This window comes from Oncorhynchus keta, chromosome 7 (genome assembly GCF_023373465.1).
Source record: "Oncorhynchus keta strain PuntledgeMale-10-30-2019 chromosome 7, Oket_V2, whole genome shotgun sequence".
In the NCBI taxonomy this organism is placed as follows: Eukaryota; Metazoa; Chordata; class Actinopteri; order Salmoniformes; family Salmonidae; genus Oncorhynchus; species Oncorhynchus keta.
The window spans coordinates 6,892,324-6,910,000 of NC_068427.1; the positions used below are offsets into that span (position 1 = coordinate 6,892,324).

Genomic DNA, 17,677 nt, shown 5'->3' on the forward strand with positions numbered 1-17,677 from the left:
TCTAAGCAGTGGAATGCTTAAATAATGATTTGTCCAAATGATCAGGGACAAAAGAATCTGTGCACGGGGACAACATTCTTTGTTAGTCGTCGCATCCCACAGCCTGTTGACAGACATTACCATACCATCCTATCCTATGTTAAGTGCGTCTCTCCACGAAAGATTAATTCAACCCCTAATGCTGTGGTTTATATGGAACAGAGGAGGATTCAAGGGGACTGCTGCTTGCTGGTCATGCACTGTTTTGAAGCAGCAAGACATTTTAGAAGCTAAAGAAATGCATAATTAATGCCTACATTTGTTTTTGCCAAGTGTATTTTACTAAAGACACCTTAATGCATACTTAATATATTATGCGAACAAAACATTTATATATATATATATTTACAGTTGAAGTTGGAAGTTTACATACACCTTAGCCAAATACATTTAAATGCAGTTTTTCCTGTTTTAGGTCAGTTAGGATCACCACTTTATTTTAAGAATGGGAAATGTCAGAATAATAGGAGAGAATGATTTATTTCAGCTTTTGTTTCTTTCATCACATTCCCAGTGGGTCAGAAGTTTACATACACTAAATGAGTATTTGGTAGCATTGCCTTTAAATAGTTTAACTTGGGTCAAACGTTTCGGGTATCCTTCTATAAGCTTCCCACAATAAGTTGGGTGCATTTTGGCCCATTCCTCCTGACAGAGCTGGTGTAACTGAGTCAGGTTTGTAGGCCTCCTTGCTCGCACACGCTTTTTCAGTTCTGCCCACACATTTTCTATAGGATTGAGATCAGGGCTTTGTGATGGCCACACCAATACCTTAACTTTGCTGTCCTTAAGCCATTTTGCCACAACTTTGGAAGTATGTTTGGGGTCATTGTCCATTTGGAAGACCCATTTATGATTAAGCTTTAACTGATGTCTTGAGATGTTGCTTCAATATATCCACATAATTTTCCTGTCTCATGATAACATATATTTAGTGAAGTGCACCAGTCCCCCCTGCAGCAAAGCACCCCCACAACATGATGCTGCCACCCCCGTGCTTCATGGTTGGGATGGTGTTCTTTGGCTTACAAGCCTCCCCCTTTTTCCTCCAAACATAACGATGGTCATTATGGCCAAACAGTTCTATTTTTGTTTCATCAGACCACAGGCCATTTCTCCAATTGACTCAAATGATGAGAAGCTTCTGAAATCATGACATCCTTTTCTGAATTTTTCCAAGCTGTTTAAAGGCACATTCAATTTAGTGTAGGTTAACTTCTGACCCACTGGAATTGAGATACAGTGAAATAATCTGTCTGTAAACAATTGTTGGGAAAATGACTTGCGTCACGCACAAAGTAGATGTCCTAACCGACTTGCCAAAACTATAGTTTTTTAACAAGAAATTTGTGGAGTGGTGAAAAATGAGTTTTAATGACTACCCTAAGTGTATATAAACTTCCGACTTCAACTGTATATATATATATATATATTACCAGTCAAAAGTTTGGACACAACTACTCATTCCTACTAATTTTCCTTTATTTTTACTATTTTCTACATTGTAGAATAATAGTGAAGACATCAAAACTTTAAATAACACAATCCTGTAGTAACCAAAAAAGTGTAAAACAAATCAAGTTCTTCAAAGTAGCCACCCTTTTCCTTGATTACAGCTTTGCACACTGTTGGCATTCTCTCAACTAGCTTCATGAGGTAGTCACCTGGAATGCATTTCAATTAACAGATGTGCCTTGGTAAAAGTTAATTTGTGGAATTTCTTTCCTTCTTTTTGCGTTTGAGCCAATCAGTTGCGTTGTGACAAGGTAGGGGTGGTATGTAGAAGAAAGCCCTATTTGTTAAAAGACTAAGTCCGTTTTATGGCAAGAACAGCTAAAATAAGCAACGGGAAATATGAAGGTCAGTCAATTAGGAAAATGTGAAGAATTTAACACATGTGAGGCCATGTGTTAAACAGAGTGAGTATGGTAGTATACTTAACAACCAAAGATTTATAGAGTAAAGGCTGGTTTATATTACGTCTATCGACATGTCTGTAGACAGTTGTCATAGTGACATCATGAACATTCTATTGTCGTCCGACATCAAACTTGTCGTTGTAGTTGTGAATATATAAATTTGTATAAACACAAAAACGACGGTGGTCCGACATAGCATAACTGGTGTATTTTAACACAAATTATCCCGTCCTTTTAAAAATTAATGTCAATCTAGCAAAAAGCATATGTCAAAAAGCAACTTTCTAAACAATGTTTGCTGGCTAGCCAGTTCAAATAATGCCATATCATAGCTAACAACGTCTTAATTTGTATTAATTATTACAGGAAAATAAACTCACAACAATATAATTATTTACAAGTTAATGGCGAGCTAATTACAGAAAATAGCTTATGGTTGTGAGTGTGATGAAATAAAAGCAGGGCATTCTGACGGATAATGTTTTTATTTGGACTCTCTCCAGTTGGCCTAAAGTTATATCCTATCGACTTTGGTGCAGGTCATGTTTTTCTTCACATTACCGTCTCTGGTAAACACACACTATATCAAGTACAATTGTATTTTTCACATGCACAGGATACAGAAGGTGTAAATGGTACGGTGAAATGGTTCCTTAAATAGTATTTTGTTTAGACATGTACAGTAGCTAGGTAACCCTAACCCTAGCTAAACAATGAATCATAATCCCAACTCAATGTTACTACCATGCATGAATCTGCATGTAGCTAATGCTAACCAACTAGGTCCAATGTTAGCTAGCTAGCTAACATTAGGCTATAACTAGCAATGCAAGTGGCTTTCTGAGAAATACATTATATTACTACACAGATCATACAAACAGCACAGAAATGAAATCACCAACATGTATTGATCAAATCACGACTTATGCTGCAGAAATGTGCTTTAAAGCAGTATCCATATACATTGGATGTAGTGATCACAATATAGTAGCCATATCTAGGAAAACCAAAGTTCCAAAGGCTGGGCCTAATATAGTGTATAAGAGGTCAAACAAAGTTTTGTAGTAATTCCTATGTTGATGATGTAAATAATATTTGCAGGTCTGTGGTGTGTGATGAGGAGCAACCAGAAGCTGCACTTGACATATGAAATTGCTTATTCCAGTTACTAATAAGCATGCACCCATTAAGAAAATGACTGTAAAAAGTGTTCAATTCCAGTGGATTGGTGAGGAATTTAAACATTGTATGGTTGAGGGGGATGAGGCAAGGGGAATGGCAAATAAGTCTAGCTGCACAACCGATTGGCAAACATGCTGAAATTGAGAAATCCTTTGACTAAACTGAATGAAAAGAAGAAGAAACTATACTATGAAACAAAGATAAATTACATAAAGAATGATAGTAAAAAGCTTTGAGCACCTTAAATGAAATTTGGGGCAAAAACACAATCTCATCATTCATTGAATCAGATGGCTCATCCATCACAAAGCCCACTGATTTTGCCAATTACTTGAATTATGTTGTCATTGGCAAGATTAGCCAATTTTAGCCATGACATACCAGCAACAAACACTAACACTAAACATACAAGTATAACTGGCCAAAATATGAAGGACAAGAATTGTAATTTTGAATTCTGTAAAGTGAGTGTGGAAGAGGTGATACATTTTTTTTGTCTATCAACAATGAGAAGCCATTGAGGTATGATAACTTGGGTGGAAAATTACTGAGGATAATAGTGGACGATATTGCCATATTTGCCTTATCTTCAATCTAAGTCTACTAGAAAGTGTGTGCCCTCTGGCCTGGAGGGAATCAAAAGTAATTACAATACCCAAGAATAGTAAAGCCCTCTTTACTGGCTCAAATAGCCAATCATTCAGCTTGTTACCAACCCTTAGTAAATCTTTGGAAAAAAATGTGTTTGACCAGATACAATGCTATTTTAGTGTAAAATTGACAACTGACTTTCAGTACGCTTATAGGGAAGGATATTTAACAAGCACGGCACTTACACAAATGACTGATGATTGGCTGAGAGCAAATGATGATAAAAAGATTGTGGGAGCCATTTTGTTAGACTTCAGTAGATCATAGTCTGCTGCTGGAAAAACGTACTGTATGTGTTATGGCTTTACACCCCCTGCTTTGAGTAAAGCCATTGTGTCTATGTATGAATGACTCAACAATATATACATCAGCTACTATAGCGAGTGAAATCACTGGAAATCTTAACAAAGAACTGCAGTTAGTTTCAGAATGGAATAAGTTAGTCCTAAATATAAAAAAAACTAAAAGCATTGTATTTAGGACAAATCATTCACCAAACCTTAGGCCTCAACGAAATCTTGTAAATGAATAATGTGGAAATTGAGCAAGTGACTAAACTGCTGGTCATGGTCAACTGTCATGGTCAAAACATATTGATACAGCAGTAGCTAAGATTGGGAGAAGTCTGTCCATATTAAATCGCTGCTCTGCCTTCTTAACAACATTATCAACTAGGCAGGTCTTACAGGCTCTAGTTTTGTCGCACCGGGACAACTGTTCAGGTGCAACAAATAGGGACTTAGAAAAATTACAATTGTCTCAGAACAGGGCAGCACGGCTGGCCATTAAATGTACACAGAGAGCTAACGTTAATAATACGCATGAAAAGCTCTCATGGCTCAAAGTGGAGGAGAGACTGACTTCATAACTACTTGTTTTTGTTGACATGCTGAATTCACTGAGGTGTCTGTTTAAACTACTACTACACAGCTCAGACACCCATGCATACCCCACAAAACATGCCACCAGTGGTCTCTTCACAACAACCAAGTCCAGAACAGACTATGGGAGGCACACAGTACTACATAGAGCCATGACTACATGGAACTCTATTCCACATCAGGTAAATGATGCCACCTGTAGAATCAGATTCCAAAAACAGATAAAAATGCACCTTATAGATACACACACGCACACATGCTACCACACAAACTCTACACACACATAGAGTGTAATATTGTTGTGTGGTGGTATTAAACATGTTGTATTGTAGATATAGTGGTGTAATGATGTTATATGATGTACTGTTTTATCTTTAGTTTTATGTGTGATTCAAGTGCCTTAAAACCTCTTAAGGCTTAGCCCCTTTTTAAACTTTTCTCCTGAAATGAGGAAACACTTAGAGGTTTATGGAAATGTGAAAGGAATGTAGTATAATATAACACAATAGATCTGGTAAAAGAATATATAATGAAAAAAAACGTTCCTTTGTATTTTTTTGTACCATCACATTTGAAATACAAGAGAAAGGCCATAATGTATTACTCCAGCCCAGGTGCAATTTAGATTTTGGCCACTAGATGGCATCAGTGTATATGTAACGTTTTAGACTGATCCAATGAACCATTGCATTTCTGTTCAAAATGTTGTATCAAGACTGCTCAAATGTGCATCATTTGTTTATTAATAACTTTTCATGTTCAAAATTGTGCACTCTCCTCAAACAATAGCATGGTATTATTTCACTGTAATAGCTTCTGTAAATTGGACAATGCATTAGATTAACAAGAATTTAAGCTTTCTGCCAATATCAGATATGTCTATGTCCTGGGAAATGTTCTTGTTACTTACAACCTCATGCTAATCGCATTAGCCTACGTTAGCTCAACCGTCCAGTGGAAGGGACACCGATCCCGAAGAAGACTCCAGGAAGAGAAGCTGCTAATGCGGATCCCTAATAAATACATATAAATACAAATTAACGTTAGCTAGCGAGCTACCCAGATAAAGTTAGCTAGCTAACAATACTCTTTAACTTGCAATAAAGATGACTTTCTGAGAAAATTACAAAGTATCTCTTACCTGTATACATGGATCAATGCTTCTCCCGCTCTGTCAGGGATGCCATGGTTGCCCTTAGTTTTTAGAGACAGGTGTTTTATACAACAGCCGTCTGATGCTCCTGAGATCAATTTTGAGTTTCACAGCAAAGAGTCTGAATATTTAGGTAAATATGGTATTTCTGTTTTTATGTTTAATACATTTGCTGACATCTGTTTTTGCTTTGTCATTATTATTGTGTGTAATGTCATGAGGGGAAAAAATAATAATACATTCTAGAATAAGCCTTAACATAACAAAATGTGTAAAAAGTCAAGCGGTCTGAATTCTTTCCAAATGCACTGTATTACTTTCACAATGCAACTTGTTTATTATAATATTAATAATAATAATAATAGGCCTTTAAACTTTTACATTCACTGATAAAATATCTTGCTGGTCAAATTTAGTGAATTTTATGTAAACAATATCTGAGACTCCTTGGATAGTGGTCATAGAGCCTTAGATGGTAATTTGATGGTCCCCGGAACAGAAAAGGTTTGGAAACGTTGCTCTAAGATGATTCATGTACTGTAGTAGTTCACCAAAATCCAAGTAATTTACAGGTTGATATCTGGTGTTACCAGGCCATTTCTGCCACTTATGGCAGGTTATTTCTGAAATATAATGGCATATTATTGAAGATCCACTACTCACAAATACACATTGTTGTTTTTATATATGGAAAATCCAATAATAATATCTACTTTCCAAATTCTGATTCAGTATTGGTGGCCATATTGGATTATGCATCAAGAAAATGTTGGCTAGCTCTTCTAATATCAATTGATTTATTTAGTTGCACCCCTTTCTCTTCATTATCATTACTGTTTACAGTGCAGCTCTTTTAATGTTCATACTGAGTGAGTAACATTTGCACATATAGGGGAGTTGAGTCATTTTCTATAACACACTGTGTTGAAAAGGAATGACTGCATTTTACAATGTAAATGAAAGCTTTACAAAATAATGCCCATTGTCCTACACATTTAAAGGAATTGAATGCGTTCCGTCATGTCTCTTTCCATCATTTGTGAAAACCCCTTATTGCTGAAACAAAATAATTATTTTGTTCTATGCTGGAAATCAACAGCAGGGTTGTTTTATATAAAATAAAAGATAGAGAAGAACGGTAATATATTTGAAACAACAGTGGGCTGACATGAAACACGTATGTTTCATTTTAAATTCAATATAGTTCATATTGTGATAGTTTTGCTCTATATCTTGGCTGTTGGTACTGATCTAATCTGAGTGAACCTCTGCTTACAGTAGTTTACATGGTAGGAGGCCCAATTCTCTGAAATTAATAAGGTGGAACAGAGTCACTGAGGCTAAAAAGCTTAATTTTTAACAGGATTGTATGTTGTTGATGAATCTCTAAGGCAACATTCCCATTGAACAGCTATGGGGTGAGAGAGCCTTTTCAGTTTTATTTTAGATTGTTATTTTCCAGAAATGTCTCATTAATAGGCTAGTAGCTATTGTTGACTTTGGTTGAAAGTACGAAAAAACAGCAAAACAGATGAGCTGGTGAAGACTGAGTAGATATTATTGTTGTATCTTTCTTTTGGCAAAACAGCACGATAATTTAAGAGCATTCTTTTTTTATTTCTATTGGCAAATCAACGAAAGTGTGGCTGCTGTGCCTTGTGTGGAGCCGAGACTTCACAATGCCAAGTAAAGCACAAGAGGTAAGTCAATGAGCAAGTTGGAAAGTTTGTTGAGAAAAGCAAAATAGCAGGAAGTTCACTGTACCTGTATAATGTGGTTTAGAAATGATGCATGTATAATGCTTTTGTAAAAAGCCATGAGCTATTACAAGTCCTTTATAGTCTCTTAATGCACAACATGTAATAACAATATTTATTAAGTAATATTCTACTTGGAAATGCATTTTTTTCTCTCCAGGTCATCTTCATTAAAGTTTTTTGATGCGGTTTACCAGCACACTTTGTTTTACTACCAGGGGCGACAGGTTCAGGTTCATCATTGCATTCTTTACCAGAAAGTAGGCCGAACCTCTTTGAAGTAACTTACTGTAGATCAATTCATTGCTCTCTTTTTTTTAAACACAAATATAAACGCAACATGCAACATTTTCAAAGATTTTACTCAGTTACAGTTCATATAAGGAAATCAGAAATACATGCCCTAATCTATGGGATTTCACATGACTGGGAATACATATTTGCATCTGTTGGTCACAGATACCTTTAAAAAAATAGGTAGGGGCATGGATAAAAAACAGTCAGTATCTGGTGTGACTGCAACACATCCCCTTCGCATAGAGTTGATCAGGCGGAGTTGATTGCGGCCTGTGGAATGTTGTCCCACTCTTCAATGGCTGTGTGAAGATGCTGGATATTGATGGGAATTAGAACTAGTTGATCCAGAGCATCCCACACATGCTCAATGGGTGAAATGTCTGGAGAGTAATGCAGGCCATGGAAGAACTGGGACATTTTTAGCTTCCAGGAATTGTGTACAGATTCTTACATCATGGGGCCGTGCATTATCATGCTGAAACATGACTGATGGCGACGGATGAATGGCATGACAATGGGCCTTAGGATCTAATCACTGTATCTCTGTGCTTTCAAATTGCCATCGATAAAATGCAATTGTGTTTATTGTTCATAGCTTATGCTATCGCCACCATGGGGCACTCTTTTCACAATGTTGACATCAGCAAATTGCTCGCCCACATGACGCAATTTGCATTGTCTGCGGTTGTGAGGCCATTTGGACGTACTGCCAAATTCTTTAAAATACATTGGAGACGGCTTATGGTACAGAAATTAACATTAAATTCTCTGGCAGGAGCTTTGGTGGACATTCCTGTAGTCAGCCTGCTAATTGCATGCTCCCTCAAAACTTGAGACATCTTTGACATTGTGTTGTGTGACAAAACTGCATATTTTAAAGTGGCCATTTATTGCCCCCAACACAATGTGTAAAGTTCATGCTGTTTAATTAGCTTCTTGGTATGCCACAGCTGTCAGGTGGGTGGATTATCTTGGCAAAGGAGAAATGCTCACTAACTGGGACGTGTTCAAAATTTGAGATAAATAAGCTTTCGTGCATTTTTCAGCTCATGAAGCATGGGACCAACACTTTACAAGTTGCGTTTATATTTTCGTTTTAGTGTATTTATAAAGCTCTTTTACAAAAACTGCCGCTGACCTAACATCAATTATTAACCTTTAGATGTACGAGTTACCATACCCGGTCGCGGGGATGGCCAACTCTAGAAATCCCTTCAGTCTCCTCAGAGTTAGGTAAATCAGCTTTTAGTTTCTTTGCACCCCATGTATGGAACAATCTACAGAGTTTCCGACAACTGGATGTATTGGTGCCTTTCTGGCAGGTTAAAATGATGAATGGGGACCTCTGCTGAGGAATTGATCGTTTTGAATTTTGTGTATTTGTATTATTTTGTCAATTGTGTGCATGCAGGGCTCCCTTGCGACAGGGATCCCTCAATGGGACTGACAAAGGCAAATAATAATCAAACAAAGGTAAATCATCACAAATGTAGCCTTCACTTAGTTTTTGTCTTCTGGCACACCGTAGCAAATCTTTTTGCAACGAAAAACAGCCGTTTGAACAATTTTAGATTTCGGTCCCTCAATTTCAGTCCACCTCCGCCACATTTTGAGCCTATTGTGTTTTCTAGGATGCTGTGATCAACCTGAAGTCTGTCCAGGAGATGTCCAGGGAGCTGGGGTTTGAGTGGACTGTTCTGGCCTATGAGCTGGGCTTCTCCAGGACTGAGGTTCATCAGTTCCATACCACATCCGCAGAGAAGACGGTCCAGGCCAGAAGCATGCTAGAGTGCTGGTGAGTGAATGGCCCCATTTGAATAGCTTTCCAATGCATCCTTCTTTCCTCCTCTGTCCTTGATATAATCACAGATATAAGATGACTGGATTGGTTGCTTTGACCTATTCATATCACGTACAGATCCGTGACTAGGAAAGGAACGGTCAAGGGGATGCATTTGTGGAGGGTTCGAACAGGGCCTCTGTCATGGAATGATTCCCTAATGTAATGTGGAAGATCTGACATTAATCTTTATTCTATGTCAGAGGGGCATTGTCTTTGTTCTACACACAGGTAATATCATAATAGGTTTATATCATAATGTATCCTGTTTAACTCAGCCTATGTCTCAATAGAGGGCTGCAGTGTGTGTGTGTATAAGAGAGACAGATGATTACTGATCATTCTTGTGCTATTAACGCATGATTGGATTTATTCTGTAAAACAGATGTATTTATGATCAACAGCATAGATACTAACATCACAAGAACAACACTTGAAATGTACATAGTCATAACATTAATTGATTATAGAAAATATTAATTTCCAATGCAGAGACAATGTTAAACCCTCTTCCCCTCGCTCTATTCCTCTATCAATCTATTCCTGTATCTCCTCCCATCCCAGGTATGAGAGATCTTGGGACAAGTCCAACAAGACCAAGTTGCTGCAGAACGGTTTGGAGCGTGCCGGGCGCCGCGACCTGGCTGAGAGGCTGCGTTGCCTCCACTGGGGCCACCAGAAATTGAGCCGCAGAGTGGAGCTGCCCTCTGCCTTCCCCTTCCTCATCACTGTCCACAGGACCATCGAGAACCGTGACGGCCTCCGCCGGATCAATGACCTCAGCCGCAGATTCACCTGAGGCATGAGAAAAATATGCCTTGATACACCTGAAAACACATGGACATACAGATATACACATTCTCTAAGCACATGCAAACACACACAGGCAGACATCTATTGATCGATCACTGATGAGATGGATGTCTGTACAGCCACTTCAAATAACTGATTGGATTCACATTCAAAACAGTCTTTGAAAAATATAGACAAATAAACAGATTTTAGATCATGGATTTCAGTGAGTCTTCTTTTATGAAAACACTGCACTGTCACTACATACCATAAAAAAGTTAAATAAAATTCAGAAAACCAGCAACATGCAGTATTACTGTAAATAGCCAATAATAAATAGCCAGTAATAAATAGCCAGTAATAAATAGTCAATCCTCCATAGAGGTCAGAGGTAGTTTCTCTGGGTTCAAGTAGTGAACTTCAAAGTATCCTTTCCTCCTGAGGATGTGAAATTAACTCAATTATTTTGAGTTAGCGATCTAGCTAACGACTTCCTCAGGTGTTGAATGAGCACCAAATTAATTTAGCCCATTTGATATTAGTGCCCAAAAAGATGTAGACAAATACAAAAGTTCAGGAACCCTATTTTTGACAGTAAATAAAAGGAACAATTGCCTGACTGTCTAACCCAAAATTCATGAAAATAACTGGTTTAGTTTCCACATCCAAATATCTGGAATCATGTATTCCTGCTTGGACAATTTATTTCTAGAATCATAACATCCACTACACTTAATGGAGCACTTTGAATTACTTTATAAGATGATTAGGACACTCATATCTTCCATTGTCTGACCGCAACAAAATGTTGGTGCAACCAAATCATTGGCTCGTGCCCCAAATTAAACATTAGTATGGAGCCCTTTGACTATGCTTTCAGACATAGGCTATAATTCACATAATCTATATTATATTTAGGACCATTATGCTCTCACACAATTCTCAATTTGGAAATAGTTATGACACAAGGCGAGACCCAGATGCAGACACAGGAGGCAGATGGTTGGAGTCTTACAATGTATAATAATCCAAAGGGGGAGGCAAGAGAATGGTCGTGGACAGGCAAAAGGTCAAATCCAGATCAGGGTCCAGGAGGTACAGAGTGGCAGACAGGCTCGTGGTTAAGGCAAGCAGAATGGTCAAGGAAGACGGGTACAAAGTCCAGAAACAGGAAAGGGTCAAAACCGGGAGGACTAGAAAAAGGAGAATAGCAAAAAGGAGTACAGGAAAAGCGCAGGTGACTTGACTAAACATACAAGACAAACTGGCACAGAGAGACAGGAAACACAGGGATAAATACACTGGGGAAAATCAGCGACACCTGGAGGGGGTGGAGACAATCACAGGGACAGGTGAAACAGATCAGGCCATGACAAATAGTAATGTTACTAAATTAAATAATGCTATGTAAGAACACGTTTTAAAAACTTTTTACAATATGTCTGCGAGTTAGAAGTGAAAGTAATCAAAAAGTAATCAGATTACATTATTCCACACGATTAGGTCACTGATTTGCCTACTTTATTCATCAAGTAGGCTAACTGTAATCAGTAACATCAGCAAACTGCTCGCCCACATGACTCCAACCATCTTCCTCCTGTGTCTGCTTCTGGTCTGCCATCTGCCCGGTACAGTTGAAAATGGGATTCATCTGTGAAGAGCATACTTCTCCAGCGTGCCATTGGCCCTCAAAGGTGAGTTATAATTCCAAACTACAGTCAGGTCAAGATCCTGGTGAAGACGATGAGCAAGCAGATGAGACAGTTTCTGACAGTCTGTGCAGAATTTCTTCAGTTGTGCACACACACAGACTTTCAACAGCTGTCCAAGTGGCTGATCTCAGATGATCCTGCAGGTGAAGAAGCCAGATGGAGGTCCAGGCTGGCATGGTTACATGTGGCCTGCGGTTGTGAGGCCAGTTGGACGTACTGCCAAATTCTCTAAAACGATTTGGTGGTGGCTTATGGTAGAGAAATGAACATACATTTTCTCTGGCAACAGCTCTGGTGGACATTCCTGCAGTCAGCATGCCAATTACATGCTCCCTCAAAACATGAAATATCTGTGGCATTGTGTTGTGCTGCACATTTTAGAATGGCCTTTTCTTGTCCCCAGCACAAGGTGCACCTGTGTAATGATCATGCTGTTTAATAAATTGATTATCTTGTCAAAGGAGAAATGCTCTCAAACAGGGATGTAAACAAATTTGTGCACAACATTTGAGAGAAATAAGCTTTTGATCTTTTCTGGGATCTTTTATGTTTTTGTTCAGTATACATTTTTCAAGTAGGCTTGTTTCAGGTTCTTTCAATCGCATTCAACTCATACTACACCTGTCTGCCTATTTGTCTGTCTTGAGCTATCGCTAGCGAAATTGTATCAACTGGGTCCAGCTCGCTCGCGAGCTTGCAACACTGATTCAACTGGGATCTGGAATCAGGAGGAGACACACAGTTCCAAGAGGAAACCACGAACAAGCTACTTGTTACATCGTCGGTCGTTGTGGGAAAACATTTGTAACTTCTGCTTGCAGTTCTGAGCCAAACTAGATACTAAGGAGATCCTGAGGGATATCGAGACAGTGAATGCACAATTAGTAAATGTAATGAAGTTATTACTTAAAACCTCTCTGGGATATGTGGGATGGTAGCGTCCCACCTGGCCAAACATCCAGTGAAAATAAAGAGCAAATAAATGAAACTTTCATGAAATTCACACATTCAATATACGAAATTAAAGCTAAACTTGTCAGATTTAAAAAGTGATTTACGGCGAATCACAGAACATAATTTTTCAACCCTCGTGGCGCGACACAAAACTCAGAAATAAAGAGTTGCCAAGTGATTTCAAAAACATTCTGCACACTCTCACACTCTAACCCTCTGTCAAACATGATAGAAAGCAATTAATTTATGGTCTGATTTAAGAGAAAGGGCCAAATGAGAATATAAATGAGAGGTGTGCTCTTCCCTTGATTTAGAGATAACTTACCTTGAACCAGTACCAGTAGCAGTTGCAGATGCCATCTTGCTCCAAAGAAAAGGAAGTACAATCTAAATTAAATGGTTTCAGAACATGGAAAAAGGCAATAATCCATCTTCAGCTCCTACTTAGTGTGTTCTTACACTGTGGGGTTCTGTAGTGAATGAGGTCAGAATCAAGATGTCTTCAAATTTACAATCAAATAGGCCCACCCCTTTTCCACATTTACATTTAAATTCAGGGTAGACCGAAACCCCCACTCAGAGGTGTGAAATTAATCTGAGAGACCTTTAACAGAACAATAACCTTGGAAACCACTTTGGATGGGCAATCTAGGAGAGAGAGAGCGCTGGAGAGACACCAAATAATGCATGCAGAGCAGAATTAGGCCGATATCCACTAATTATAAAAATCCAGAAAAGAGCCGCTAAATTCTATAACCACCTAAAAGGAAGCGATTCCCAAACCTTCCACAACAAAGCCATGCCCTACAGTTAGATGAACCTGGAGAAGAGTCCCCTAAACAAGCTGGTCCTGGGGCTCTGTTCACAAACACAAACACACCCTACAGAGCCCCAGGACAGCAGCACAATTAGACCCAACCAAATCATGAGAAAACAAAAAGACAATTACTTGAAATATTGGAAAGAATTAACAAAAAAACTGAGCAAACTAGAATGCTATTTGGCCCTACAACAGAGAGTACACAGCGGCAGAATACCTGACCACTGTGACTGACCCAAAATTAAGGAAAGCTTTGACTATGTACAGACTCAGTGAGCATAGCCTTGCTATTGAGAAAGGCCACCGTAGGCAGACATGGCTGTCAAGAGAAGACAGGCTATGTGCTCACTGCCCACAAAATGAGGTGGATACCGAGCTGCACTTCCTAACCTCCTGCCCAATGTATGACCATATTAGAGAGACATGTTTCCCACAGATTATACAGATCCACAAAGAATTCGAAAACAAATCCAATTTTGAAAAACTCCCATATCTACTGGGTGAAATTCCACCGTGTGCCATCACAGCAGCAAGATTTGTGACCTGTTGCCACGAGAAAAGGGCAACCAGTGAAGAACACACACCATTGTAAATACAACCCATATTTAAGCTTATTTATTTTATCTTGTGTCCTTTACCATTTGTACATTGTTAAAACACTGTATATATATATAAATAATATGACATTTGTAATGTCTTTATTGTTTTGAAACTTCTGTATGTGTAATGTTTACTGTTAATTTTTATTGTTTATTTCACTTTATATATTCACTTTATATATGATCTACCTCACTTGCTTTGGCAATGTTAACATGTTTCCCATGCCAATAAAGCCCTTGAATTTAATTCAGACAGACAGACAGACAGACAGACAATTTCATAAAGTTATCCATTTAGAGAGTGTGTGTAAATTCTAGTCCTAGAATGAAACCTGAATCACCCTGACGAGCCTCTGACCTTTAACAGAACAATGACGTAGGGAATGACTTTGGATGGGCAATCTAGCGCAGTTCGGATCAGAACTTTATTTGAAGAATGTGACATGTCAGAATAATAGAAGAGAAAATTATTTATTTCAGCTTGATTTGTTTAATCACTTACCCAGTGGGTCAGAAGTTTACTATCAACTATCAAACAGTCATGAAATGAAATCATAAATAAATGAATGTCTACACTAAAGTATGTGAATTTGATGAACTTTCTAACCTTAAACGCCCAAGAAACAAAGTACAAATGCCAATGAAGTCCCTGCTCAGCCCTGGTCCTTTCATTCTGTAAATTCTGATTCCTAAGCCTTTTAACTATTTTCAAATGATAGAATGGCTATTTAACACAACTTTAAAACCTGTTTTTTTTTGTACCTACCGATTTGCAAGTGCTACACTGACCTAAGACAGGACATTAGCATTTAGTCTTCAGAATTCACCTGTACATGCTGCTTGCATAGATTGCCCATCCAAGGTGGGTGCCTCGGTCATTGTTCGGTTGAGGTCAGAGGATCATCAGGGTAAAGAATTTCACACCACTGAGTTGTAGTTTTACAAGCTATTTGCATGCCTGGAGAGTTTCTCCCAAGCTGAATTTGTATTAATGAACTAGTTGAAATCAGCCTGCCAACAATCAGCCTCTAAACAAGTTTCTGCAGGAAATAAACACAAAAATGCTGTGACAATTTAATGGTTGCTCCATGTGTTATACATAATTGTATTTATTCAATAGCAGAAGCCCTTATTCTTACAGTTGTAGTTATGTGACTAAATAAAGTACATTTTCGTAACACCTAACATACCCAAATTGTATTCAGTTTACTGTATTTTAGGTGCATATATAACCTTGATAATTTTTACATTTTTTTATTTAACCTTTATTTAACCAGTTAAGTCAGTTGAGAACAAGTTCTCATTAACAACTCCTGTCACGACTTCTACCGAAGTCGTTGCCTCTCCTTGTTCGGGCGGTGCTCGGCGTTCGACGTCACCGGTCTTCTAGCCATCATTGATCCATTTTTCATTTTCCATTGGTTTTGTCTCGTCTTCCCACACACCTGTTTTCAAACCCATTCATTACCTGTTGTGTATTTAACCCTCTGTTTCCTCTCATGTCTTTGTCAGAGATTGTTTAATTGTCAGTGTTGTCATTTTGTTGTGTTGTTGCGACGGGTCCTCTTACCTATGTTTTTTCATGTCTGTACGTTTTAGTGTTATGGAGCATGTTCTGTTGACATTTATTAAAAGACTCCATTTCCACTTCATTTTGACTCTCCTGCGCCTGACTTCCCTGCCACCTATGCACACGACGCTGACAGAATCTCTGACCATAACAATATGAAGTCAGCAGGAGATTGACTGTTTGAGCACCGTAATGGATCGCATTGTCCAGAATAAGGATCGCTGGGAGAGACAGGGAGTTTCTCCAGCGCCACCACCACCACAACCGGAATCTCCCTTGAACGCTTTTTCCCCTCCAGAACCGAAGATCCATTTATCCCTACCCACGGGATACAACGGAGATACTGCCGGCTGCCAGGGTTTCCTCCTTAAGTTGAACTTGTATCTGGCCACGGTCTCCCCAGTACCATCTGACCGTGAGAAGAGTTACGCCCTCATCTCATGCCTCACCTGGAAAGCCCTGGAATGGGCCAGCGCTGTGTGTAGAAAGGAGGATGCGGCCATTTTGAGGAGTTCACCCGCCAATTCCGGATAGTATTCGACCATCCACCCGAAGGCAACGCAGCGGGTGAGCTCCTCTATCATCTGAGGCAGGAGACGAGGAGTGCACAGGAGTTTGCTTTGGAGTTTAAGACCTTGGCTGCCTGGATGGAGCGACAGGGCCCTGATCGACCATTACCGTTGTAGTCTACGCGAGGACGTCCGTCGGGAGCTGGCCTGTAGAGACACCACCCTCACCTTCGACCAGCTGGTGGACATGTCCATCAGGCTGGACAACATGCTGGCTACTCGTGGACGTCTAGATCGGGGTCTGGTTGTTCCATCCTCCCGCACCCTCTCTCCCGAACCTATGGAATTGGGAGGGATTGTGCGCAGGGAGACCGGAGGGGGTTCCCGCTTGAGCACCATTCATGGTTGCAGAGGGCACACTGCTGGTCGGCGCAGGGTTGGTTCCTCTGGGAATAGAGAAGGCAGGCAGGGCACTCTGGCATCACCCCAGGTGAGTAGGCACCATTCTCATCCAGAGCCCTCTGTTGCACTAATGTTTGTCTCGGTCCCTTTTCCTGATTTTTCCATGCATTCCCAATATAAGGCAGTAGTAGTAGATTCAGGTGCGGCTGGGAATTTCATTAATACAAGTTTAGCTCATAGTTTAGGGATCCCTATTGTTTCTGTGGATATGCCTTTCCCTATTCATGCCTTAGATAGTCGACCATTAGGGTCAGGGTTTATCAGGGAGGTAACCGCACCTTTGTGTATGATAACGCAGGAGGGACACAAGGAGAAGATTAATATTTTCCTTATTGATTCTCCTGAGTATTCTGTGGTGCTAGGCCTACCCTGGTTAGCTTGTCATAACCCCACTGCTTCTTGGCCACAGAGGGCTCTCACAAAAACTTTTTTTTTAATGAAAACTCTCTGCCTACAGTTATAGCAAAACACTATTCAACCCTCCCTGTAAATCAATCAGTTTTTAACATAAAGGCTTGAAACTCAGGATTATGTAAAATG

The 17,677-nt window shown here is 39.3% G+C and overlaps 1 protein-coding gene across 1 annotated transcript; it reads left to right on the forward strand.

Annotated features, from left to right (window-relative positions):
- The first annotated feature begins 7,204 nt into the window (after positions 1-7,204).
- On the forward strand, positions 7,205-10,732 carry wu:fc50b12 (uncharacterized protein LOC103911624 homolog). The gene is made up of 3 exons (XM_035774195.1): positions 7,205-7,525; positions 9,511-9,674; positions 10,284-10,732. Exons 1-3 carry the CDS (start codon positions 7,505-7,507, stop codon positions 10,516-10,518), a joined length of 420 nt encoding a protein of 139 aa, XP_035630088.1. The 5' UTR covers positions 7,205-7,504; the 3' UTR covers positions 10,519-10,732.
- The last annotated feature ends 6,945 nt before the right edge of the window (positions 10,733-17,677 follow it).

Coding starts and splice junctions, on each gene's coding strand:
- wu:fc50b12 (XM_035774195.1), top strand. CDS start 7,505: ATGCCAAGTAAAGCACAAGAG. Junction 7,526..9,510: donor TGCCAAGTAAAGCACAAGAG/GTAAGTCAATGA, acceptor TGTGTTTTCTAG/GATGCTGTGATCAACCTGAA. Junction 9,675..10,283: donor AGAAGCATGCTAGAGTGCTG/GTGAGTGAATGG, acceptor CTCCCATCCCAG/GTATGAGAGATCTTGGGACA.